At 40.1% G+C, this 26,711-nt stretch overlaps 1 protein-coding gene across 4 annotated transcripts in view; it reads left to right on the forward strand.

Moving 5' to 3' along the window:
- kremen1 (kringle containing transmembrane protein 1) overlaps window positions 1-26,711 on the forward strand; it is a 118,595-nt gene that overhangs the window by 5,102 nt on the left and 86,782 nt on the right. For 2 of the 4 annotated variants that reach the window (XM_088335177.1, XM_088335178.1), the window contains exons 2-3: window positions 270-373; window positions 21,656-21,890. In XM_088335177.1, the coding sequence (XP_088191303.1) occupies window positions 270-373; window positions 21,656-21,890 (339 nt within the window). Of the gene's footprint in view, window positions 1-269; window positions 374-583; window positions 609-15,041; window positions 15,140-21,655; window positions 21,891-26,711 lie in introns of those variants that run through there. The other 2 variants (XM_088335180.1, XM_088335179.1) reach the window with 2 other exon arrangements.

Below are 26,711 nucleotides of genomic sequence, written 5' to 3' on the forward strand. Positions count from 1 at the left end.
AAAGGACTGCACAGGCCACAATTGCAACATCCCAAGATCTTGCACCTACATGAGGGCAAGTAACTGAAATCGTGCCGTGCCTAAATGACTCAGGTTTGATGACGCTCTTCAAAAGGCAAAAGTCTAATAACTGAACTCCAAAAAGTCAGATCATGATCAAACGTCACCAAAAGATGAAACCGAACTTCCCGTATTGCTTTCTGCCCTCTCCAGGGTGATAGATTGCTTGTTGGAAAGCTGATCCCGCTGTTATCTGGTGCCTCCCTCAGGTGTTTTCCGCCCATTTCCTCCCCCGCTGGCGACCTTCATGTTGTGCCAACAAAGAGCAAGGCATTCCACCTGCATATGTGATACCACGGCACGGCACGGACCTGTAAGTCACACTCGTAAATTCCCTTTTGTGATCGCATCGCACAAAAACGGTGACTTCGGCGTGCTCGCTTGCGGCCCTAGATGGTTAATTAAAGGCTTGTTTTCGCATCGAACCGGCCCGGGACGCTGGAGGTGCCGAAGAGCACCTGTTACCCCCCTTGTGGCCCAGGGGGGGGTCCCACATCATAGGCAGACAAGCGAGCACGGTGGGAAAAAAGCTGAAACTTGCTGAAAATGTGAGTGGTCCCGCCCGAAACCACCCTAAACATCTGATTGATATGACACATCTGACGAACTGTAAAGTACAGAAGGGGGGCCTCGGTCTTACTGAATTTCAGGGCGTGTCGAGATTTGACATATGGAGGTAAAATGCAGCTAGATGCTGTTGTAGAGATGCAACAACTAATCAATGAATAGACAAATTATACATGACCAAATAATCACTCACTTTTTTCGATTTCAATTCCTTGTTTATGTCGGTACTTCTCAACTCGTAGGTCGGGATCCAAAAGTGAGTCGTGGACCCGTTTTTAGTGGGTCGCAGGCTTTTCCTTTGTTAAATAATGCTAAGAAAAGAAAAAAATATATTGAGGGTCAATGACACTGGATGGCAATAATTCCCTGCAATGCAAGTTATGAACGCCATTCTACACTACAGAAAATAACCAGTAAAGTTTGTTTACGCATGTTGAGTATGGGCACGCACAGACCCTGGGAGAATGTATGAGTTATTGATTTTATTATATCAAATAAAAAGCTACTAAAATGTATGTGTAATATTTTTCCACTACGTGTCTCTGTGTGGTGTAGTGCTCTGTGGCCCGTTCCAGAGTTTCTGTTATCAGACCGGCCAGATCCGTAAAATAATGTCGACTCCAAATTTTAAGCTTTGTTTATCAGTATTATGCTTTATCATTCATGACCTGACCTACATATTATGATAACGGATGACAAGGTATCTTTTCTAAACACAAAACATTTATTCACTAACAATGGGTAAAGAGTTTCATGTTTGGCATTCAATGTGTTAACTGGTTCAGTTTAACAGTTGAGTGAATGCTGTTTTAAACCTGAACCAACTCACCACGCTATAAAAACTCAACACTACCCTGTAGCGACCAGAGAGATTATTTGCTTGGCATTTACTTGAAAAAAATCATTTTTTTATAGAAATGATCCAGAAAGCTGCTTCTATTTTTTGGGAAATACTCAGAAGTTTTTGGCGGGGCAGATTAAATCATCAAACCGCTGAATTGTGCCCGCGGGCCGTACATATCGTGCCTGAACTTAATGGTCCCTTAATGATTTAATAAAAAGTCACGAAGGATTTATGGTTTGTTCATTAATTCACTATTTTAAATGAACCAATATGATATTTATTATTTATTTCATGTATAAAATTCATTTTTGGGGGAATCATGTTTGTTTTCCTATTTTGGTGTCATTTGACTGTGACAAAATACATGTAAATCATAGTTGTATTTAATAAATTATTTGTACTTTAGAATAGAGTTTATTTTTTCTTTCTTATTGGCAGAACATTGAGCTAATTTACATGTTTTATTATAATGTAAATATGGGGATAATAATGATATTTGTAATGCTTTTCACGTGTTTCCTTAGTAAAACTAAAAATCTTTAAAATTAACTATATTATTGAATATGGCAAACGGCTTACTTTTTTAATTTAAGAATATTTTTTATTTAATACTGAAATTGAGCAACAGTATCTGCTTATAAGTCAATTTTTTGTTTTTGGCAGTTACTTTTATCATTGTGTTACTCCCTTCATTAGTCAATTAATGAAGTTTCAGTGGCCTCGGAGAAGTAGCGGTAGTAAGCGGTGCAAATAATGGATGGATGGATAAGTTACACAATGCTGATTTAAAGTCTCGTTTTACCCCGCACTTTTTGAAAAAAAAAAAAAAAAAAAGGATTGTGTGATAAATTGTGTGTATACGTGCGTTGCATCGCAGGGGGTCTTTCCTGACGACGTGCTGCATCGCAAGGGGGTACTTTCCTTATGCGGGTTTCCTCTGCAGGTTTGGACAAGTTTGCTGGCGTATCGCCACAGAATTGTCAAGACGGGAGTAAAAAAAAAGGATTCAAGTCAGGCTGGCTGTTAGTGAAGTTGTCTTAAAGGGTTTCCGAGAAAGAGAAAGCCGGTTTAGCAAAGACTTTACGGCGTAGGATCAGTGTCAGTGTCACTTTTTATTAACAGATTAGGCGGACAGAAAGAAAAAAATAAGAACAAATTGTCGAGCAAATCCAGCATGTAAAGCTAGTTTATGTCAAGCGCACAATATTGTATCTTGATTTGCATTTAAAACAAGTTTAAAGCGACATAGTCTGGTAGCGTGATGCTAATACATCATTGGAAAACCCATAGACGACTGCCCAAACTAGCATTTGTATCGTTTAAAGTCAAATTGGGCGCTTAGAAAGTACTCAAAACTGGCAGTGGGTAGAGCATCCATCGTTTATCTCCTTGACCCCGGGTCTCCTCGCTGTGTTTTATTTCTTTATTTTTTCCCAAAGCCGCAAATCTTCTTTGGCAAGATGTTGGTATGAATATCATCCCAGGCGTCAACACTCACTTTGCATTTGGAGCACATGTGTGTTGCGAGTTGAAAGCTATACTACATGTTGACTGTCTGCCCCTTTCTTCAACTCATCACTGAGTGCATCCTAAAGCCTTTGAAGGCCAGATTTGGGAATGCTTGGCGTGGCTGAAGACTAACAGCATTCCCCTCTTATACTTTTGATCCAGCAAATAATCTTGTACAACTGACTACTGATCCTATTTTTAATGTTGACTGTTTTTTGCTAACTTCATTCAGCCATGCCACGGTTTGTTCAACAATAAAATTGCCATGTTAACACCAGAAACATGTCCCAAAAAGGCACGCCAGATCTTCATAACATAAAGTAATATCTTCAATTAATAAAAATTTACATTAAGTTGTTTACTGCCAGACTAGATGAAATGGATCTTGGTGTGAAGCTTTCAGTGGCAGTCAATGAGTCTAAAGAGTCTTTATTTTAATCAGCCAGTAAATCAATTTAGTGGTGTATTTTGTCTGAAAAGCTCAGAGGGAAAAAAACACCCATCACTACTTGTTTGTGTTTCTGCTTTTTACACAACCCTTTGATGTTTTCTAACCACAAAGTTATGTTGTGCCTCCGTCTGGGGACTTTTTTGTGTCTGCTCAGAATTGACTAATCTCGTACATAGGGGTGCAAAATTCCCGGCTTTCAAGCCTCATTGCGCTTTATTTAAAGTTCTGAGGCAGGTGAGGTAATGTCGCTGTATATTTTGCCGCTGGCATTACAATTAATCTAATGAATCCACTTGTAGATAAAAAAGAGATCTGTCTGTGTTTTTCTGCAGCTTTTGATTTATTGTTTTTAATCTTGATCCGTGAGCGGAGGATGGAAAAAACGCAGGCTTTACGGCCTGCTAGCTTCAATAGCCATCCTGTAACCAGAATATGATATTCCCACAATCAGTCTACATAATTATTGATGAAGAAAATACATCGACGCAAATCCACTTAAAATCTTTTTGTATCTAGTATGAATGACAAGATGTCGCTCTAGAACAGTTTAACGTGCCGAGGTGGTTCTAACTTTTCTAACAGCATGTGGGCTATACTAACATTTTTTGCATGGTATGATTTTAACAGTTGATTCGTGGCATCGAGGTTCTTTTTGATGAAGGTTCTGTATCTGAGTCAGATATTGCTACTGGTAAACATGGAAACCAGTATATGTTTCATGTGGGGGAGCATCCTCCTACCCAAAAAATGGCCTTGAATGATGGGCACTGCCAGGCTGTACTTGCCCAAAACACACCACAGGAATGGGTACCCCTAAAACTCAGGTGGTCAAGGGATCTGTGATCCTCTGATTTTGAGAATGTTGTGTCTAGTACTTTTGGCTTAGGTTTGTTTTTCTACCTTCTGCAGTTCTGTAATCCTAACATTTCCAGTTTTCGTTGACTTTTTTTGTCGAAATTAGAATTCCAAGTAAAACCCAGAAATACTCAGTATTTCTTGAACCATGCAACTCACACGGACAATTTATGGATTTGTACAAAGTCCAAATATCCCCGGAAACATGAACTACACTAACTTTCTATGATTTAAAATGACTAATATTACCCTTAAATAGGGCAGGTACCTGCTCATGACAGCACAAATCAACTTAGCACAGGTCTTGAAAAATATTTACAGGTGGCCTGTAAATTGCCTGTTTCGAATGAAACGCCTCAAATAAATTGACCACCAAAGTGTGCTCTAACAAGGTCAACCCGGTCTTTCTAACAACCCAGCTTTTTCTGGTGTTACTACCGTGTAACTTCCATGTCTAAATCTAAATATATTATTCTACAATGTTAGTACCGGCAGCTAATAGTCAGGTGTGTTTTTTATACAAAATGTTTTCTCATTAAAATGTGTTGTTGCAGTTTTTAATCAAATGCGCCTTTTATAATGCATTTTATGAATATACTTTAATCACCAAGTGGTAGCAGTGAGCATCTGTTACAGTTGTCCACGGCAGAATATGACCTAAGACTTGTGTCCCAGACTTGACCCTGGGCTTCTGTGTAGCGTTTTTCTCCCCGGCCCTTCCATTTAAATGGCTCCAGACGTAAACACTCTTTCCGAATTCAGCGCCCCACATTTAACCCACCAGCTAACCCACTTTCAACCCCCTTTGAGGCTGCTGTTCATCCCCAGAGGCGCTTCGGCCATGCACCGTGCCATGTGATATTACACGGCGCGTTGTAGCGAACTTTTCCGCGTCCTCGCTCGGGACCAGTGCAGATGTTTCACGCGCAGGGGCACAGGAAGCCATTAAAGGGCCAATCAGTCACGCTTCACGAGGAGGAAAAATATAAATTTACTGCAGCTTCGCGGTAACTTGTGTTCCATTAAAATAGACAAGTGTGTGACAGGCATTGGTATTAAATGTAGAGGGATGGGAAATTTTAGGTGACTTATGCACCTCCTAGCTTCCATTCAATGTCATTCACACAGACAAGCTTACACAGCCGCCTTTTATTACATTTTACAAAGAGGACAGCAGCATTGGAAAAAAAGCAAAAGAAACAGATTGGACAGTTTGTGCTAAAGGAGTTACACAACCACAGCCCATTAAAAAGCAATTTTGAGGGAGCTGTGTAAAAAAGGTGATAATTCACAAAAGCTGGTTTTCCAGCTTTGTGTCCGTATTTTTCACAAAGAGTGATTTCATGCCTTTGCTCGCGGTTTTCTGTTAATGTAGCTTGAAAACAAAATTTTAAAATTTTGTACAGCACCTTTAACTTATTTAATTGTAAATTATGTAATTATTACAATGATCAAAGTCGTTTTATAGGTTAGACACCCCTGCTTCAAAGAGTCAAATCTGCGTATAAACAAAACAAAAGAACAAAACTTCGTCTATGCATAATCCGACCTCAGAGTGTGGGAAAATTATGCAGGGCTTTTTTTACTTTGAAGAAACGGGCGTAAGATTTTCAGGAACGATTTATATCTCTTTCTCCTGTGTTAATAGTGGGGCCTTGGTAGAGGTCTGCGCTCATTAAAGCCTTTAAGTATTTGCGACATCAAATGCAGCATTTAATACTCGAATAACATTGGACCCTGGATAAGATCTCCCAGTATGAAAAAAGCCTCAGCGTTAATTATGCATGTCAGGAGATTTATGGTATTACCTGCATGTTCAAGAGCAGGTGTGGGGATTTCCATCACCCGATGACTTCCATAATGCACTGCTGTGTCAAGGACCCTATGAGTGAGGCCAATATCGAGCATTTATGATGGTTGATAACTTTGTAGCCCCTTCCACAAACAAAGTAATCGTTGTTTGGTCCCATGCATGAAAGGTTACAAATTCAGAGTTATTAAAACATTTAGACTTCAGTGGACGTTAAAAGGGACTTGTAGTGGTATTGCATCACTCATCCTCCTCAAACAAGATGATTATGACCAGAGGGAGGGGGTGTGTTGGTTGAGGGATGGTCTTCATTAAGGGTTCTAATGGGAGTGCCTGTGAAAGCTGAGATCCATGCCGGTCTCAACAACTCATGTGGTTTCGTTTGAAAGATCGCAGCACTGTACACACAGTCCCACGCCAAACAATATACGCTGACAAAAAGGGGAAGCCAAAAGCTTTTGAAGCGCAATTCCTCTCCTTTTCATGGAGAACATCGTAAAATGAAATGCGTGTCAATAGTTTTATACACAATTTTTATTGCTACCTTTCCACGGAGGAGTAACATAGCAGGTTTAGATCAAACTCTGCCAGCCCCTCTCCCCCATTTATCGGAAGTATAGTTTCGCCAAAAAAGGAAAGGATGTACAGTAGACCGCCTGGATACAACATTATTCAATCTGAGGTGGGAATCGGAAGGTGAAATTGTCACATGACTAGGAATAGAAAGTATGGTGATTATTTAATGCAGGGGGCGGGAACCTTTTTGACCAAAGGAGCCATAAAAGCAAAAATATTTAGATTACCGTATTTTCACGACTGTTAGGCGCACCTAAAAGCCTTTATTTTTTTCAAAAGCTGACCATGCGCCTTATAATACAGTGCGCCTTGTACATGGAAGGTCTCGCAACTAAAGCAAGCAGCCGCCGACTTGATTTTCCCTCGTAGGCGAAGTAGTCCGCGGTGTATGCTGGGATATATATACCGGCGTTTCATTTCCTAACCAATGTGTCAATCATCATTTGAATCAGTCACTATTGGCTAAAGTTACTCGGAGGTACAGGAGGCGGATCCTTTCTGGCATCTACAGGCTCGCAAGGACTAAAGCGGGGCAAAACAAAGCCTGCTATTGGCTGAAAAAGATGTCAATCACATGTTTGGTTGCTCTACGGCATGGAGAAAACATTTTTTTACAACTGTAGTCTGTATTTGTAAACAGGAATTATGGGGCAAAACAGACAGCTAGCAACAAGCAACGTCCATCAATGCAGATGCTTCTTATTGTATTTTTTCTTTTATTTTTCTGCATTATTGCGTGGTTTGAAGTGTGTAAATATTTAACACGGTTGGATTTACTACACTCATGAATGTAAGAAGACCAAGGTTGCATGTTATTATTGGAAGTGATGGCTCCAAGACAACTTTGGTGAGCTACCCCGGCTTTATATATTACCAGTATCTTGTTTCAGACTGATCCTGATGTTTCTGTGATGAGTGTATTTTTAAATTTAATTCGATTAAAAGTGTTTATCGATATTAAGAGTAAAGAACCACGTTTCCGTGCACAATGAAATTCTTACTTTGCTGTCCACAGAGTTGCCAGCAAAAAAGAAAATAGAAACTAAGAAATGGTTGGCATTTCTCGGAGCCCAGTAGTTTAACCTTCCTAATGACATGTGAAATGATGCATTTGAGTGATTGGTGACATCGTACAGACACCGTGTCCGTACTTGTAAGACACGTATTTGCTGCTTTGCGAGCCGTCGGAATGTTTAGGGGTTAATAAGTTTGACTAAACTTTCTGGCTGTTTTGTTGACGTTTCCACTGTAGCGCCTTATAGTCTGGTGCGCCTATGTATGGAAAATATAGAACAAAAAAACTATTTTTGGGGGGTGCGCCTTATAATCCGGTGGGCCTTATAGTTGTGAAAATACGGTGTATATATATTTTTTTTTGGAGAGAGCCACACCATAAATTTCAAGACAATTCAACAAAACCATCAAACCCACTTTAGAGACAAAGGATTATTCTTCAGCACATATTATTTCACTGTGTGATGTTTGATGATTGATAAAATCCATTATATCATAATAATGCCAGAGCTTGTGTCCCATATTAATATAAATATACCACTTTAACTTAATTTCCCTCCCACAGTTACCTACGAGTGTTGAAGCTCATTTTAACTGCCATTTTTGTCCTAAATAATGGTTCCTAAACAAGGTGCTTGCAAAGTTCATCTGAAAAAAAGGTCACAAAATACTCCTAACGAGGACACCAACATTTCTGGGTGAAGAGGAGTGCGTGCGCCATGTGTATAGCTCTGCCCATTCCTACCACTCACCCAATCAAATTGCTCTAGGTGCTTTGCTAGAGCTTTGGGCTATTAAAACTTTATTCTCTGGCCTTTCATCATAAAGTTTATCAACAACGAACATGGATTGTTGAATGAGCTTCAATATAAAGGATTATTTTAGCGATTTACAGCCAAAACGGGGTCTGTCGGTGTGACACCTTGACTGTTAACTGTAATTAATTTGTGTCATATATATATTGGAATGAACCCATTGGCAGTAAGCATTATCCTGGTCCTATTCTATCTCCAAGCCATATTTACTCATAAAAAGAGCCGTAAATGGCTCGCTAGCCATAGGTTGCTTATCCCTGGATTAACAGGTGCAGAACCCCGGTAACTCAGATAAAAACATTCAAATACCATGTATATATTAAACATTAGTAATAAAATAGAATATAAGTACTATGTATTATTAATTATAAATAAATAATAGATGTAAAGCAAAAACAAAATTGTATTTATCTTTGGAATGGCATGACTTGAGCTGGTGCGATCGAATAGTTGGTGCTTGCAGAAGAGGAAGGAGACGGGTGGTTAAAATATCAACTGATTTCTCAATTTGCGAGGATTGGCTTTGGAGAACTTTGTTGGCTTAATCATCTCCTTGTTCTTAATAGTTGTCCTGCTTGTCAATTGCTAACAGCCTTTTGCCTTAGCGAGGGTAACGATGCGTGAGCTTTCTTCGAATGTCTTTATTATCTTAAGCTTTGTTTCCATTGTTATCATTTTATTGCTTCTCCATTTATCATCACTGCAAGTCTTGGGACCAATATCTTAACAAATGAATTATTGATACTCAAGATTCTGAACGATAGAAAGGGAACATTGTGAGAGGAAATTCAGCCAATAGCATATCTGCATATTCATGATACTGTGACACAAACCAATAGGAGACAAGCATCTTAGCACCAAATGAGTCCCCTCCAAAAATTGAGGTAAAGTAAAATTTTAAGCTAGGGACACAGTAAGTAAAAATGAGTTACTTCCTGTCACCGCTGTAAAGCTACTTCAGAAGCTGGGGAATTTGTCAATAGATTTCTTCCCTCTTTTTGTATCGGTACCTTTCACATGAATCAGAAACACAAAACCACCCGACCTGACAGGGGGTTTGGGCGTACCTCGTGAGAAACCGCTGATACTGTCTCAAACAACATTTATCAACTTCAGCCTGCATTTGTACCCGTACCTTTCACACAGCCCTGCAAAACACAGATGAGTTGAGGAAAAACTCTTTTGACAAATAGCAGCCGGAAGCTATTACTTTGCTATTTCCACAAACTGGATAAATAACAGGAAAACTCACCACCCTTCCTTTTGTTTTTGTACCTTTTCACTCAAAAAAAAGATGCAGCTGACAGGGAGTGTGAAATTAGTTTCCTTTTGTCAAACTTCTGGTCATACCACAGAACCAGGGAAATGTATCATTTTTAGACCCCCAGTTTGTTCCTATTCCCTGAACACAGTCCTGCAAGACATATAAGGTGATCAAAACACAGTTAGACAGGTAGGAGCGAAAGGGGTTTCAGAAGCTATCCAGGATTGATTACTTCAGCAATTTCCACAAACTTTAAATATTTCAAATCCATCTCAGAGTTCTCTTTTTATACCTTTCGCAAAAAGCAGCAAAAGACAAAACAACAAAAAGCCCAAGTGTAAATAAAAAAGGAGGAAGAGGCTTTGACAGGCGTAAAACAGGCTACACAGCTGTTGTGCCACCTGTTTCACTTTTCTTGGCCCCTCTTGTGTTTACAGATTTTCCACTTGATTATTTAGTGTCCTCTAATGATGGAATAATTCAGGCCTGATTGATAGTGTTAAAAGTATTCCCAAATTTTTGAAAACGCAAAATGTGAGAAAATGGTACATGGTTGTTGCATTAAATCTATATATATATTTCATTAGTATATTCCAATTATTTTCCAAGATAATGCATTTTGAAGACATCATGTTTTGTCTTTGTCATCCTGTGCTGTGACGTCATCAGCGAAACACCAGTTCCCTAGCAAGCCCGCTATTGTTTTATGTGTTAATTTCTCAAAGAGGGTTATAAGTGTTTTAAGCAAAGTTTCGATAGTTTTTGTGGTGAATGGCCAGTCGTTGTGTCTAGGTGGATGCAGTAATAGTACAACAAAGGGCGAGCAGCTAAAAAGGGGCTAACTGGCAAAAAAAATAGCACACATAAAGCCAACACCAAGTGGCGAACCGGGACCGATCAAAGAAAGGCAGCCGCAGCCTTGGAAGAACGTCAGGCCAGCAGACCAAAAAATACACAGTGAGCAGCCAGGTTAATTGGGAACCACCAACAAAAAGGGGCAATGGTTACGCCGATAAATGTGAAGCCGCGCAGGAAACCGAGGGATACGTCAAAACGGGCGCTAACGCCAGGCAAGCATACGAAACGACACACGGTGGGCAGCCAACAAGTGGAAAGCCCTCAGCAGCATAGACGCTAAGGGGGAGCTAGCCGGACAAAATTATACCAACCACATGTGTCAAAAAAGCACAAACAAGCCACAATTGCCTACCTCCATTTAAAAATGAGCAGTATGCAATGGCTGTCTGTTTCAGAGGTCGGCTCACATATTGTGTTAATGGGATTATCCATTTTGAAAGTTTTGTGTTCCTTCAATGACATCATAGCTCTTTCGCAAACAAGCCAGATCAGTCAACTTTAAGACTTAATTTCTCAATTCCCTCCCTGGCTTGCAGACAAGTGCAACCCTTGCAGAAGATGTTTATTGATGTCCTCCACTTGCTGTGGGCCAAGTGGGCTCGGAGCCAGATAGCCTCGTTGGCCGGGTCCCATTGGTACACAACCGTGACTTTGTTTCTGCAATCCACACATACTCTTGTTTTAAACTGCTACTACTTAACTCTAATACAAAACTTCAAAATGTGGCTCACTTCAACTAAACCAACTTAATTTAAACATATTTTAAGAAGGGGAAAATTAAACAAATTAGAACCCTAGAAGAAACCAACTAAAGCCCTCGGTCCACCAGGAAGAAAATATTGAGACTTTCTTTCAAAAAGACAAGTATTGAGACTACTGTGTCAGCCATCACCACACCTGTCAACGTTTTTGCCGTACAAAGTACGTTTATTATGCGTTTTAAGACGTGTACGGCGTACAAGAAAATCTGTACGGAAAAACGCAAATTTGTCAATTATGGGTACCATCCGATATACACCGACTATCAGGAAACGGCAAATCAATCAAGTCAAACCAGTACGCCGCGGTAGCCTCTATCTCGGTATTGGGTTTTTTTCCGTTGCAATCGAAGCGAGTGGTTTGACGCTACTGTGCGCATGCGTCTGCCGCCTGGGATTTCATGTGGCAGTTTGTGTAGTGAAAGGAAGTCCGTCTCTTTTTAGAGAACCGGCTTTTTTGGCTCAAGTCATTAAAGAGAGCCGGCTCTCAAACGGCTCACTTGCTTTGATGCATTATATTACGAATTATGTTGTATAAATAAGTTAAGAAAAAAAGGAAGTATAAAAGGAGAAAATGAAAAAAGACAGGTGTGTGGTTATCCCTTTGATCAGTATATTACCAACAATAATTCAATGCAGAAAATTAATTCATAATTTGAAAAAGAAAATGTATTATTCTACTTAATTATATTTGCATGTATTTTTTCCTTCGACAGTGAACGTCCAAGCTACTTATTTTTTGAACTTTTTTTATAATAAACCTCATTCATGTCGAGCAACTCAGGATCTCACAACAAAATGTTCATTAACAATATGTATGATATAACGACACACATGTACAATAAAACATGTTAAACTACACAAATAAACACGTTTGGAAATATGGTGTAAGATTATTTTGTATTTTGTAAGGGAAAATATGACAGTTTGTAAGGGCATGGAGCCGTGGAGATTGACAGGTATGCATCACTAGTACCCAATACCTCAAATTAGGGCCAGTTTTGACTTGCTATCAATACCTGGCATTGGTACTTATAAATACTATAAAAAAATGGATTTTTCTGGGATTGTTCTTTAAAAATATGAGCATTTTGAATGCAAAAATTACACATCTGAGATCAAATTCGGGGAAGCAATTTTGTTTCCACTGGGTGACGGTAAAGCTTTGCAGGGTTAATAGAACCTCACACGGGCTTTCTTAATTAGAGAGTCAAGATAGATGACGACTGCGCGTGTCATTGCCGCTGTCGGGCCGGTGGGCGTTTTGCGCACTTGGGAGTTCTGCGATGAAGTTGTCGTGCCGCTTTACTCGCAGGTGGCGTGACGTTCCTTGCAACTTTTATCTGGAGTGTATGTTTATGGTATATGAGCTATAGTTTGCAAAAGTTAGAAATGATTGAATGTATTTAATTACTGGAAAGGTTAGTGGAATTACTGTTTTTTAAAGGGACAACGTGTATATGTAGCATATCCTAGTGCTAAAAAAAAGCATACATTCAAAGAACAGTTGTTTTTCGATGGGGTATTTTGGTGAGTTTGAGTCTCTGTATTTGATCCTTTTGCCTTTAGCACTCGTTTTTAATGACACTAGACCATGGGTCTCCAACTTGGGAAGCCTGCAGACAGATTCTGAAAATGGCTCCCCTGTGATAATTCATTGTGATTTTCTTGGAAATTTGATTTATAAGTCATGATGTTTTAGTGTTTTATTGGGCCTTTTTTACAATATTTACCACATGGTAATAACATAGTAACACAGAAGTATCATGGTTGTTATTTTATGAATGTGTATCAAACTGGTAGCCCTCCAAGCTAATCAGTAAAAAAAAAGTAACTATTAGCTTCAAAAAGGTCTGTGACTCCAGCACTACACCATACAGCGACATATAGTGGTCGAATAATACCCATGTCCCTTTAAATCCTTGAAAAAAAATACAGTTGGGCAAAATCAATCCTCATAGATAACATGAAAATTATATTAAGCTATGTGCAAGAAACAATGTAAAATATTTTCCCATTATCTTTTATGTAATATATAATTCAGTTTCAGAAAACAATGATAACATATCAAATCCAAAACAATTGAAGATTATAATTGGTCCTTTTTGATGCATTCACACCTTTTTAACTGAAAAATATTTTCAGTATAAAAAGGTTTTTAAACTCCTAATTTAGTGTCTGTTTGATTGTTTAGGAAATACCGTCTTTGTTTTTAATTTTATCTTAAATTGAGCTAGTTTAGTATGCCAGTTTATAGCAAACTACAAAATGCACAATTTCTCTGAAAACTATGAGCCCCCCCAGAAATATGAAGCAATGTTCATTTTTGTGTTGAAAATGTAGACAGTTAAAAATACATTAACTTTAACAAATATTTAAACTGTCGCATTTATTACAATTTTGCACAAACGGTTATTAATGATCGCTACTTTATTTACAGTTTTTTTAAGTGAAGACCTTGTCTGAGAATCACTTACAACCTAAAAATCTTACTCTTAAATGCTACAAGGAAAAAAATCTTCCAAAAAATTATATTTATCAACTCTGAAATATTATTTTAGATGTTTGCAGGTCTACCTGAAGCAGACACATTAGTCTGGATCAAGTGTCTTGAGCTTTTGGCTATTTTGAAATGCTAATTTTTCATCAACAATTTTTTATCGTAAATTCAGGACTTCAGATTGCATGTCAAGAACCAGAACAGGATCAGGACCCAAATGCGTGACGTCTCTCACACAAGCTTTTATTTTACGGGAAATGGGGAGTCATGCACGTTAGGCCGCGGTCTGGTGTGGAAAGACAGGAACCCAGAGACGGACGAGATCGATACCAATTGCCCGAGCAGATATCGGACAGATGGGGTCGATACCGTACAGGACGGGACAGACAGGATTGATATTGAAACAGGATATCGAAAAAAGGACAAACTAGACGGGAACGAAAACAGGAGAGAATAACAAACAGGACAAAAATAGAGGGGAACGAAACTGGAAACTGATATTTAACAGGACAAAATAAACGGGAACAATACCGGACAGGAAATACCAACAGGAAACAGGACCGAGTCAGAACCCACGTCTTGCGGGGCAGAGGTTCGTTGACGGACTGACAAAGGAAGAGTGAGAGCACTGAGCTTAAATAGACGGAGAGCCATCTGTCAACGAGCCGCAGCTGGTGCCACATGGGCGGGGCCAATTGGGTGCCATGACAACCGTGACATTGCATCTGATAAGAAGGCACATGCGCAAATTTAAGGAAAAAACTCAATTTTGCTTTTGTACAAGCCGCACCGGATTTTAAGCCACAGGCTTATGCAGACTTAGAAATGAGTATTCACGTCATTTTCTTACATTAAGAAAAAAAATCCCCTGGAAAATCAAACAAAAACATAACATATTGTGCCTGGATTGTTTGCAGACTGTCCGCATTTTCAAAACCAAACATGTACTGTACTGACTAAAATTCAGGAGCCATACAATCACAACAGCATGTACACATCCTGAGCCATGCAACTGATCTTAATCCCTCCCATCCCTTGCGCACATGACAAAGTGAAGGAAACTAAGTATTTCTACTACAACATAAAACATTTTTTTTGTCTGAATCAACTTTCTAGTGCTTTTGGCCATTTTAAAATGTAAAATTTTCATCAGTCTGAGAATTCCAGGCTCCTTCTTGTCCTCCACACATCGCCTTTTCTCTGAATATTCAGATCTGACTGCAGTCTACTTTTTGAACACACCAACACTACATCAAAGGTAAGATATAATCGTTTAATGCCTAGTTTATTGCGAAAGAGCTGACCCCACAGGATACGTGTCCTTTAGAATAATTGCTATCATTATTCAAGTTGGTAATTGTTTCGTGAAAATATCAAAAACACCTGAGAAGTCTTTCGAGTTGTGAAACAATTGCATAATCAGCCGATATGTGCGAGCAATTTGGGTTGGCGCTCTTGACGACAGCAGCAAGCGTCCAAGGACGAGAGCGCGTCCTGCCAAAACAGGAAATGGAAACCACATTGACACACGGGGGCCCAAGCGGAGATCTGAAGGCTTTCGTTTGAAGATGTATCGGCTGTTTCTCACCCCAGTGAGTAATGTCTGTCAACATGTGTTTCCACTAAACCGCTCATCACAAAATGCTGGACCAGAACTGGAGAAGAATTGGCCTCCAATGTCCCACTGGGGGAGCATTGACTTTTACGCTCTGTTTTACAAACATTTGGACCATCACAGTTTATGTTTGACACGCACTAATGGAGAGATGTCATCCCTCAAGCTAACTAGTATGCTATGCAGGAGTATAAATGCAGCCAAATATAACTGTCACGGTTCCCCATTGCCCTCACCTGGGCCTGCTTGTTTGGCGCCAGCTGTTGCTCGTTGCCTGATTGGCTCCCCTTCTATTTAAACTCAGTGCTCTCATTCACTCCTGGTAAGTCTGTCAATGAACCTCTGCACTTGTGTTTTGACTCTGTCCTGTATCCTGCCCGTGTATCGATCCCGCCTGTCTCATCTTGTTCGGTATCTTGCTCCAGTATCGATCCCGCCTGTCTCGTCGTGTCCGGTATCTTGCTCCAGTCTTCAATATTGGGTATTGATCCCGCCTGTCTCATCCTGTCCTGTATCTTGCTCCAGTATCCGGTATCGATCCCACCTGTCTCGTCCTGTTCGGTATCTTGCTCCAGTCTCCAGTATCGATCCCGCCTGCCTCATCTTGTCCGGTATCTTGCTCCAGTCTCCATTATCCGGTATCGATCCCGTCTGTCTCGTCCTGTCCAGTGTCTTGCTCCAGTATCCTGTGTCGATCCCGCCTGCCTCATCCTATCCGGTATCTTGCTCCAGTCTCCATTATCCGGTACCGATCCCGTCTGTCTCCTGTCCAGTCTCTTGCTCCAGTCTCCTTGATCAGGTATCGATCCCGTCCGTCCCGCCCTGTCCGGTATCTTGCTCCAGTCTCCAGTATCCGTCCTGTCCGGTATCTTGCTCCAGTATCCGGTATCAATCCCGTCTGTCCCGTCCTGTCCGGTATCTTGCTCCAGTATCCGGTATCGATCCCATTTGTCCCGTCTTGTCCTTTATCTTGCTCCAGTATCTGGTATTGGTCTTGTCCGGTATCTGGTATCGATCCCGTCTGTCCTGATCCTGTCTCTTTTGCCCAGCAATCGCCGAATCGCTGGCGTTTGTGTCCCCGCGCATGACTGCCCCTCTTCCCGTAAAATAAACCAGCTCGGTAGCCTAGATGGTAGGGCGCCCGCTCCGAGACTGGGAGGCCGCTGGTTCAAGCCTCGGCCGAGTCATACCTAAGACTTACAAAATTGGTACTCATTGCTTCCTTGCTTGGTGCTCGGCATTAATGGTTGGAATTGGGCAGTTGGATCTCAAATGGCGGCGCCCTGTTTGGCTGCGGCTGCATTGGCTCGGTACAGTTTAACTGTACGGGTCAGGTGTATCGACATTTCGTTCTGTGTGCATGGTTACAGAGAATGACAATAAAAGTAAATTCTATTCTATTCTTGTAGCTTGTGTGAAAACGTTACCCGTCTGGGTCCACCGTTTGTTCAGGTTCTGACAATAACAATAATAACCAGAGTCTATTCCAACTGACTTTGGGAGCTGAGGGTCACTCAGGACAATTGAGAGCATAATCAAGATCCAAGAGTGCTTTAAAGTTGAGAGACAAAATGAAGGCCACGTTGATCAGAACATTCTTGGTCCTATATTCATTCAAGAAAATTATATGAATTACAATTGCTTATTGAGATTTAACACGGGCTTAGAAAAACTTTATTCACGCTCAAGTTTTTTTTTAATATGTAATATTGTAATTTCCAATTTCATTTTTCATTCTTGTGTACTACTTGTTTTCTCTTCCTTTGTTTACTAGTTTATGTAGCTTCACCTTTTGTTTTTCTATTTTACATATTTTGTTTTGTTTTGTTTTTGAGAAATTGTTGAGAATAATCAGGAGGCCTTGTAGTACTTGTAATGCATATCCAGAATAAAGGACAACTTCCAACCACTCAAAATGTTCAAGGCGGACCATATCTAGGTATCTTTCAATGCCCTCCGTAGAGGTTTTTTTTCTATGATTTTTCTTTGATGATAAGTCTTTAAAACCATCAAAAAGAGAAAACAAGGAAAAATACCTCCCAAGGGTTAAGACTATTCATGAATAAAGCACATTCCTTACTTTTTACTCTTTCAAAACTCAGACTTTGCGGTTGGATGCAATGGGAATCAAGCGCGAGTCGCGGCGGTGAGAGCGCTGAATCCTAACCACTGGAATATGAAATATGAAAAGGTGTTCGATTTTATCTCATTCCACTATTTTTATTCACGGTGCCAGAGACGAATGTTATTTTTGTTGTGCATGATGACAATAAATGATATTCTTTTATCCTAAGCATTGTAATTGAGAAACGTTTAAAATGTGCACCATGATTAAAATAATTTATTGAAGACGTGAACTATGAACACAATACCGACGCAAAATTTACAATTTATTTATTTAATATCCTTCAAAGTCCGATTCATCATCGTATATTTCGGGATGACTTTCTGTTTTCTCCATTCTCTAATATTCGTCTCTGGTAATGGTGTGACCATGGGATAAAATTGAATGCCTTTTCATATGTCGTCTGTCAGTCTCTGAAAGTCATAACAAAATGTTACCGCACACCCATTTTTCACAACTTGAAGCACAATAAGACGACTAATCGCAAAAAAACCCCCCAGAAGAATAGACACAGAAGAATAAAAACAGAAGAATATGTAACAGAACAACACTTTAAAATTAAGTTTATTATAAATCTACTTATAACATTCATTACATGTATATGACATCGTTGTTTTCCATCTGCCATCAGTATGTACCTGTATTTACTCATCTTCATTCATGCAATGTTTGCGTCACGTCGTCTGCTACGAGCCACGTGAACTCTTTCCACGATGCTTTTAACGTACGTTTACGTTTTCTAACATCATAAATTTTGTTAGCTTCTTTTGAATCTTTTTTCTGGGGCTGAGGTTTTGTCTTGATTCCTAACCACTTCTCCATTTTTCTTGTGTTTTCTGTGCGTCTACTTTGGAAAATGATATGCGAATCCACGACCTTATAACGCTCGGGAGAGTCCGGAAGCACAAAGTTATTCGATGCAGGCTTCCGATTGCCTGCCGAGTATGCAAATTGCCAAACAAACCGAAATTTCCAAACCGAACGAAGATTTCGAAATCTGAATTAAAAAACGTTTGATTTGAAAAACAAAAAAATCTTGTTTTTTTTCCCTTGAAATGGACAATCAGAAGCCTCAGAAAATCTTGCATTCAGTTAAGAATCCTTTAAAATCCAAATTTAGTGGGAAATCCTAGTTGAAAACACTAGCTAAAAACTCGAAAATCTAAACCCTACTTCAAAATTAGCTAGAAACCCTAAAAATGCTTTAGAATCCTAGTTTGAGGCCAAAACCCATAGCTTGAAACACAAAGCTGGAAACCCTTGGAAGCGCTAGTGTTCTGTATTTTCTTTTTTTATAATAAACATTTATCAAATGGACACTGTGTAGTAATTGAGCACTAGGTCACGTATGTTGCGCAATATTCAAATTCATGTTGTTTTTTTTACAAGTGTATTTTTGTACCACTTGGATGCGCAAAATAAGACAGCATGAAGCTTTAAAGCCAAACATAATGATAAAAATAATATAGATGAAGTAAATTATCCTTCAAAACTTAAGACATTGTATTCATTCTTTGTGGATGTGTAGAAAGGTAATTCAACATGCGAGAATAACATTGCTCAAGCGTTGTGAATTTTTTTTTATCACTATGTTTTTTATGATAGAAGTTTTTATTTATAGTTACAAGAATTATGTTTTACATGGTGTAAGAGAAATTAGTCCCGTACGACGCCTATTAATTCAAAAGAATAGTTTCTTCACACTCAATGAAGAGTGAACCACCAGAGTGCGCTGTTTTTCACTTGAATAAGCTGGGAGATTTGTGTACAAATATAATACTGTAATCATGAAATGTGCTCCAATTAAAGCTCATTATTGTAATTTAATTGGATGATTTACTGACGCACAATGAATAACCTATCTTCCTGTTGCCCTTTTCACCGTAGAGGTGTGTTTACTTCCAATTAAAATGCCTTTTTAATGGAGCAAAGTGCAACATGAACTTTTACAATGTTCAAAATCATCCATCAATATTCTGCGCCTCTTATCCTCGATAAGGTCGCGGGGGTGATGGAGCCCATCTCAGATATCTCCGGGTAGTGGGCAGGGGACACCCTGAATTGGTTACCAGCCAATCTTAGGGCACACAGAGACAGACATCTCACTCACTTATTCACACCAAGGGACAAATTTGGACCGGCCAATTTACCTGACATGCATGTCTTTGGAATGTGGAAGGAAACCGGAGTGCACAAGGAGAACATGCAAACTCTGCACAGGAAGGCTGGTAGCTGGAAATCAACCTATGAACTCAGAGCTGTGCCACGGATGTTCTAACGACTCTGGCGCTGTGGCCAAAATCATAGGTTAAATTTTTTTTTATTTTTCATAGCGGAATACACACCAGGAAGTCGCCGCCATGATTGTCTGGCAACTTGCTGGGCTCTGTGGCACTGTTTTTCGTTCGCATTAAACAAAACAGTGGGGACGGCAGCAGCTCAGGAGGTAGAGCGCTGGTCTTGGGACCGAGAAGTCGCAGGTCAAGACACTGAACCCTTAATGCCCTTGATAAGCAAGGCTGTTGTCTTGCATGTCTGTCACCGCTATCGGTGTGTGAGTGTGTGTGTGAATGAGTAAGTGTGAAGCACATTGTAAAGTGCATTAGGGGGTCTTTTGGAACATGAAAAGTGCTATATAAATCCAGATCTGACCAGCTCAGTAGCCTAGATGGTAGGGCGCCCGCTTTGAGACTGGGAGGTCGCTGGTTCGCGCCTCGGCCGAGTCATACCTGAGACTTATAACATTGGTAAAATGGCGGCGCCCTCTGTTGGCTGCGGCTGCATCGGCTCGCTACAACGGGTCAGGTGTATCGACATTTCGTTCTTACAAAAAGAATGACAATACAAAGGAAATTATTATTATAAATTATTATTTACCATTTATAGTGCCATCTAATGGTCAAATATTACACACCGGGGATTTAAATATTTGTACTCTTTGTATTGCTTTAAACAGCGTGTCCGTGACTTCTGTTTTAGCCCGGCTTTGGTGACATCCAGTGGACTTATTTAAAACTGGTACACAAGCAAATGTAAACCATAATGAAGCATTTTTGCTTAATAAGGGGAATGGTAATCATTAATAATGGGAGCAACTGGCTGAGGTGGATAGGTATGTCATAATTATATATATATATATATATATATATATATATATATATATATATATATATATAGGTGCTGTACGGAATTTGTAAATTTTATACTCGCTGATACCATCTTCTGGCTTGAGTATTCACTGCACCCTCTGTCATATATGTGCATGTCTCAGACACCCTTAAATAAACTTCATTTGGGTTGGCGTTTGGACTGTATTTAAAACAGGCCTTTTCTTGCTTTCGCCATTCTCATCTTACACGAACAAAAAACTGCGGGACAAGCTTGAAATCACGCTCTACCCCTTTGGCCTCGTCCTCCCATTCCTACTACCTAACGTGTTGCACCTACGGGACAGCGTTGTTAAAAGTAAGATAAAAGCAGATAGGCGTGGTGAAAAAAAATAGAAGCTTTTTCAACTATAGAGGGGCAGCACGGTCGTGCAGTGGTTCGCGCGTGTGCGGCACAGTTCTGAGGTCATGAGATCGACCCTTCATGTGTGGAGTTTGCATGTTCTCCCCGTGCTTGCGTGGGTTTCCTCCCCTATTCCAAAAACATGCATGTCAGGTTAAGTGGGCGGTCCAAATTGTCCCTAGGTGTGGATGAGTGAGTTGTCTGTCCCTGTGTGCCCTGCGACTGGCAACCAGTTCAGGGTGTCCCCTGCACACTGCCAAAGACAGCTGGGATGGGCTCCAGCACCCTCGCAACCCTACTGAGGATAAGTGGTGTAGATACTGAATGGATAAACTATAGAGAAAACATTCTACTTTCAACTTTTTAAGGACACCTTAAACGGCGCACCCCACGTTTAAAATACCAGTTAGCATCACAATAAATGAATAAATAAAAGTAAACGACCACTTTTTTGAGTTTACACCTGCACTCCAGCTCGTTTGATTCGGACCTCGTCGTCTGTTTTCCTCTTTAAACGAGCGCAGGTTTCTGTTTCCTGTCACATGGCCACGAAATCGGATCCCTCCGCGCTGCTATCTAGTCCCCCTCCCATCGCTCCTCAGAAGTCTGCCAGGCCGTATCGCGGACCTTTGGAGTCAAGCGCGAGTATAACGAACATCCCCTCACCTGGGACCATGGACCCGTGGACCGCCGCCTCCTCGCTGCTCCTGGCCGGCTTCTTTTTCCTGTCCTCCGCCTCACGCTCTCACTTCGACACCGGTGAGTCCATAACTTCTTTGTTGTTGCCTTATTGTTTTCCTGACGTCTGTCTTTTTGTTTGTCGTTTGTATTCTTCGCTTTTCTGAAACTTATCTGGGTTTCGATACCCCGCGAAGGTTGTGCCTCGGTACCCGGAGAGAGGTTACTCTCCGGCGGACACACGCAGAGATTTTACCCCCCTCTCATCAGCAACCTTCCGAACGGCACTTACAAAGTTCTTTTTCGTAATTAAAACGACACACTTATGAGAAAACGTTGTCATTTTGTGAACAATACATGGAAAACAAGCTCTTGAATTATTTTCTGTCAAAATGTGTTCCATTGTTCCAAAAGGCGTCAGACTTTCGCTCAACAGTTGAATTTTTGAGCTTTATATTAGAGTTGTATTTAATGACAACGTTGTGGGCATTGTTTACGACGAGATTAGACGTGGCACTCCTGGATAATCACCTAGCCTAATATAGACTTAATAGATTGAAAAAAAAAGATTTATAGGCAAAATGTTTACAACGTAGTGCAAGGAGACTGCCCGAATTCTGTGATTAAAAATGAACAATTTATTCCGTATACCCTAACATGGTTCTTGTTTGAATGTAAAACTGCTTTGATGTAAATTCAACCAAACCTAATTTATTGATTTGTTGTTTTTTTTTTGGTCACTGTAGGCACTTCCATCCCTGCCTTTTCAATATTTTGATATATTTATCTAGACAATCTTTCTTATTTTTTCTCTTTTAGCTTTTATTACATGTTTATCCTGGAGAACCACGTATATAGTTGAAAACAATATTAATCATGTTGTCATCGATGACAATAAAGACAAACTGATTCTAAAATGACCTGTGAAAGCTTTGTTACACACTCAGGAATTCCACTTTCATCATCTTACGAGATTATTCAACGCATAGATTAATATTAATGGTTGGGAAAACTCATTTTTATTATTTATTCGATAGCACTACAATTACAAGGGGCGCAGTTGTTGTTTTGTGTTGAAATATGACTTTTATTTATGACTCTGTAAATGTGAATCTCCATGAGTCTCGTAAAATGCGGCCAGTTAAGTCCGTGCACAACAGGCATAAGATATGATTTATTAATGCAATTAACTCTTGTGTTTTGTTGTTATTACATTACAAACATATTTTGGGGGTTAACAGTGGAATATAATGCACTTCACTCGTGACAATGCCGTAAACTATGTTCCGATTGAGTTCCAATAAATGTATGTTTTTTAAAAATTGATTTATGGTCTTAGAACACAGACATTTATGCTTTTAAAGCACTGTAGTCATCTAGTAGTGTTATTGAATTAACTTAACAGTGTTTTTTTCGTACGGTTTCTGGTGTTTGGGTGTACCTTAATCTTGAAGCGTGAATAATAATTTGGGATTTTCACCAACAGCACTGACTGCTCGGTCAAAACATTTTTTTTTGCATGAACAGATAAAGGAATTGCCCACAGGGATGTGAAACATCTTAAACAGGGGTCACCAACCTTTTTGAACTAGAGAGCTGCTTTCTTTGTTACTGATTAAGGCCAAAGGCTACCAGTTTGGTGTGTAGTTCTAAAATAACAAATCATCATGTTATTACTATATTCTTACTATGTGATTATTATAAGTAGAGTTATAAAAAAAGGGTCAGTCAACCACTGAAAAATCATGTCAGCTAGAGATAGACTTTTCCCCCCCAAATTAGAATTGTATTCTCATTGATAACATTGTTGTGAACATGGTTTACGACAAGATTAGACTAGAACAATTACAGCAATCCATCAAAAAGCAGCTTTTTGACCGCAATATATACTCACATACACCCCGTCCCTTGTCAGAATATGCGCCACCCTTTAAAGCCACATACAATTAAAATGTAAGGTATTTTATTGTGGTATGCAAGTATGGCAAGCCTTAGTACAGAAACATAATATGCACATTACATACGTATACATTTTGTTGCTAGTATTATTATAAAGTAATATTAAAGTAATTTTATATCTGATCATTCAAAGACATTGTTAAGATAATTGATTCTGAGAACATTTGCTTGTTGAAACTGTCAGAGTTATGTTGACTCAAGCTTCTTTACATTACATTTGAATTGGTGTAATCAGTTGCAGCTCAGCTGATCAGCGTTTAGCGCGGCCGTGGCACAGTTCTGAGGACATGGCTTCAAATCCAGCTACAAGCCTTCCTGTGCAGTTTGCATGTTCTCCCCGTGCTTGCGTGGGTTTCCTCCAAGCACTCCAGTTTCCTCCCACATTCCAATGACATGCATGTCAGGTTAATCGTCCCTGGGTGTGAATGAGTGTGTGTATTATCTGTCTCTGTGTGTCCTGCAACTGGCTGGCAAGCAGTTCGGGGTGTCCCATGGCCACTGCCCGAAGATAGCTGGGATGGGCTCCAGGACCCCGCGACCCTGCTGAGGATAAGCGGTACAGATAATGGATGGATTGAGGGACTGTTTAATCAGCCTTACCATTCGATCTTAAGAGACCTTGGATTGGAAAGAGTGCACACGAGCCCCTGTACTGATTTGCAATACAAACAAGTATTTTTTTTAACATGTCTGCCACCAGTTTTGCGTCACACTCCAAAGCTGGTGGGCACCTCCCTTGCACAAAATATTGGGTCATAATCTCCCTGAAGATATCTAATAATGCTGACCACACAAACCAAGCCCTGCCTGCCTTTTGCTGTAATTTGCGCTGCCTTTCATGTCAGAAGCGGCAAGAAAAAAATCCGCAGGCTTTCCTTTTTAATTTTTTTGTCTTCTTAATGACACCCTTTGGGCTTCAAATTAGAGGGTCAGCCATCTGGGTTGGTGCGTAACTGTTCCCATCTGTACCTATGTATTAACACAAAGTATTTAAAGCCACGGCATTCCCCCTCATAACAACGAGGTAAGAAAGAGAGGAGGGGGAGTCTGCTGCTTATTCAACAATCATTTCATGCATTTACAAGATGTCTTAGAATGTAATGACCGCTTTTCATTTGGGCTATTTTGGCCACGGGGGTAGAAACGGCCCTAAAAACTCTAGCGCATACGCCCATATTGAGCAGTGCATGTGCCAACCACATTTGCATATTAAGTCAAGTTTGGTTTTGGAATCTACTTGAAGACAGGCGTTTGTTTGGTTTCCTTTGCTTTTCTGATGTAGTGGAGATAAGTGTTGCAATAACATGATATTCTCTGCTGTGATCCTGTTAGAGATATTGTTTCGTCAAGGGATTCTCCCTCTGATAACACAGAATAATGTGTTTGAAAGTTTTGATACGCAAATTCCCAATCAAAAACATTGGTGGCGAAATCCAAGATAAACGATTAAAGTATGTTTATCTGCAACAAACACAAATAATAGGAATCAACCACACAATTGTAGCCATGCACCTAATTTTATTTTTTTATTTTTAAAACTAATCTTAGCAACGTCATGATTAAAAAAGCGGTTGTCATTGTTAGTTGAATGTTAAAAATAGCAATAGACTAGAAATAACTGCACAACGAGGAGAATTATCTTTATGTGGTAGTGTTCATTGTATTACAACAAACATGTCACTAAACAGGACGTAAGGACTTAAAACCCTTGAAGCACAAGTACATGTCCACACAATTAAAAAAATGCTTTATCTGTGAATCTTAAAAAAAGTATAATAATTAGTACTGATAGGCCATCAGAATTCATAATGAATGCATACAAAATTATTTTCCCTAAATCCTAAAAAGACACTAACAACTCCAACTTTGACGGAACATCCCCCAATGATTGCGGACATACAAAACTTGTTGCATAGCACTGGCGGAGGTGATTTTGCAGTTTTTTAATAGGCTATTGATGTTGTCCTTGGGGCTAACGGATACAACCCGTTGGTATGACAAAGTAAGTTTGTCTCTCGTCCTCCGCCATTTCTTTTCAGTAAGCCCTTTTCTTCCGGTATATATTGATTCTGTATTGAATATAAAACATTAATTTTGTACGTGAAGGATTCCTGTCATTCGTCCAGAGCTCACATGGCGTGGAGCGCGTCACATCCCGCATTTCCCCTCCAAGGCTAACTCGGTTAGCTCTGGCCCCTTCAAGCAGAGGCCTGCTGAGGAATGCTGTCCAGCTTTTTGACTGACGGCCTAATTGCTTTTATTGCGATGATGATATTTTTACAAACATTTTGAGCAGAGGACCGCAAATTATTGAATGCTAGTTTGGGCTAGTTACGCGCATACCGACGTTTGGATCTTATAGGAACATTTTCTTTCTCACTGTCTTAAGTTAGCAAGGCCAAAGTATATAAAGATTTCCCTGGGTGATTATCCTGTGGTGAGGCACATGTTAAACGTTTTCGTTTTGTTATCTACATTGACCAAATGATTTCGATTTCACCTGAAACAATAAGCACAGGTAGCACATAACACTTTTATTTCATGATTACTGATGTGACTCAGCTGTGCCCCCTTTTTTGGAGCTAACTGCCGCGGGTTCTGATTGGCTCCTGATCAGTATTTGAACCCAGTCCTGCCTGTCCCCTTTTGTCAGTCCCGTCTGCGAACTTCAGTGAACACTAGGCAAGCCTTCTTTGACCCCGACTCCCACCTGTCTCGTTTTTTGCTCCTGTCTGTCCCCGGCTTCGACCCGTTTTTGATCCTGACCACGTCTGCTCTCCCGTCCCAGCTTCCGACCTCTTTTTGTCCCCGACTACATCCTCTCTCCTTTTCTTACGACTCGCTTCCGACCCCAACCACGTGTTTGCTCTCCTGTCCCGGCTACCGACCCGCTTTTTCCGTCCCTGACACCCCCATCGCTCGATCCACTTACGCGTTCGGAGC

This window comes from Urocampus carinirostris, chromosome 5 (genome assembly GCF_059441175.1).
Source record: "Urocampus carinirostris isolate Australia breed hairy pipefish chromosome 5, RoL_Ucar_1.0, whole genome shotgun sequence".
NCBI classification, from domain to species: Eukaryota; Metazoa; Chordata; class Actinopteri; order Syngnathiformes; family Syngnathidae; genus Urocampus; species Urocampus carinirostris.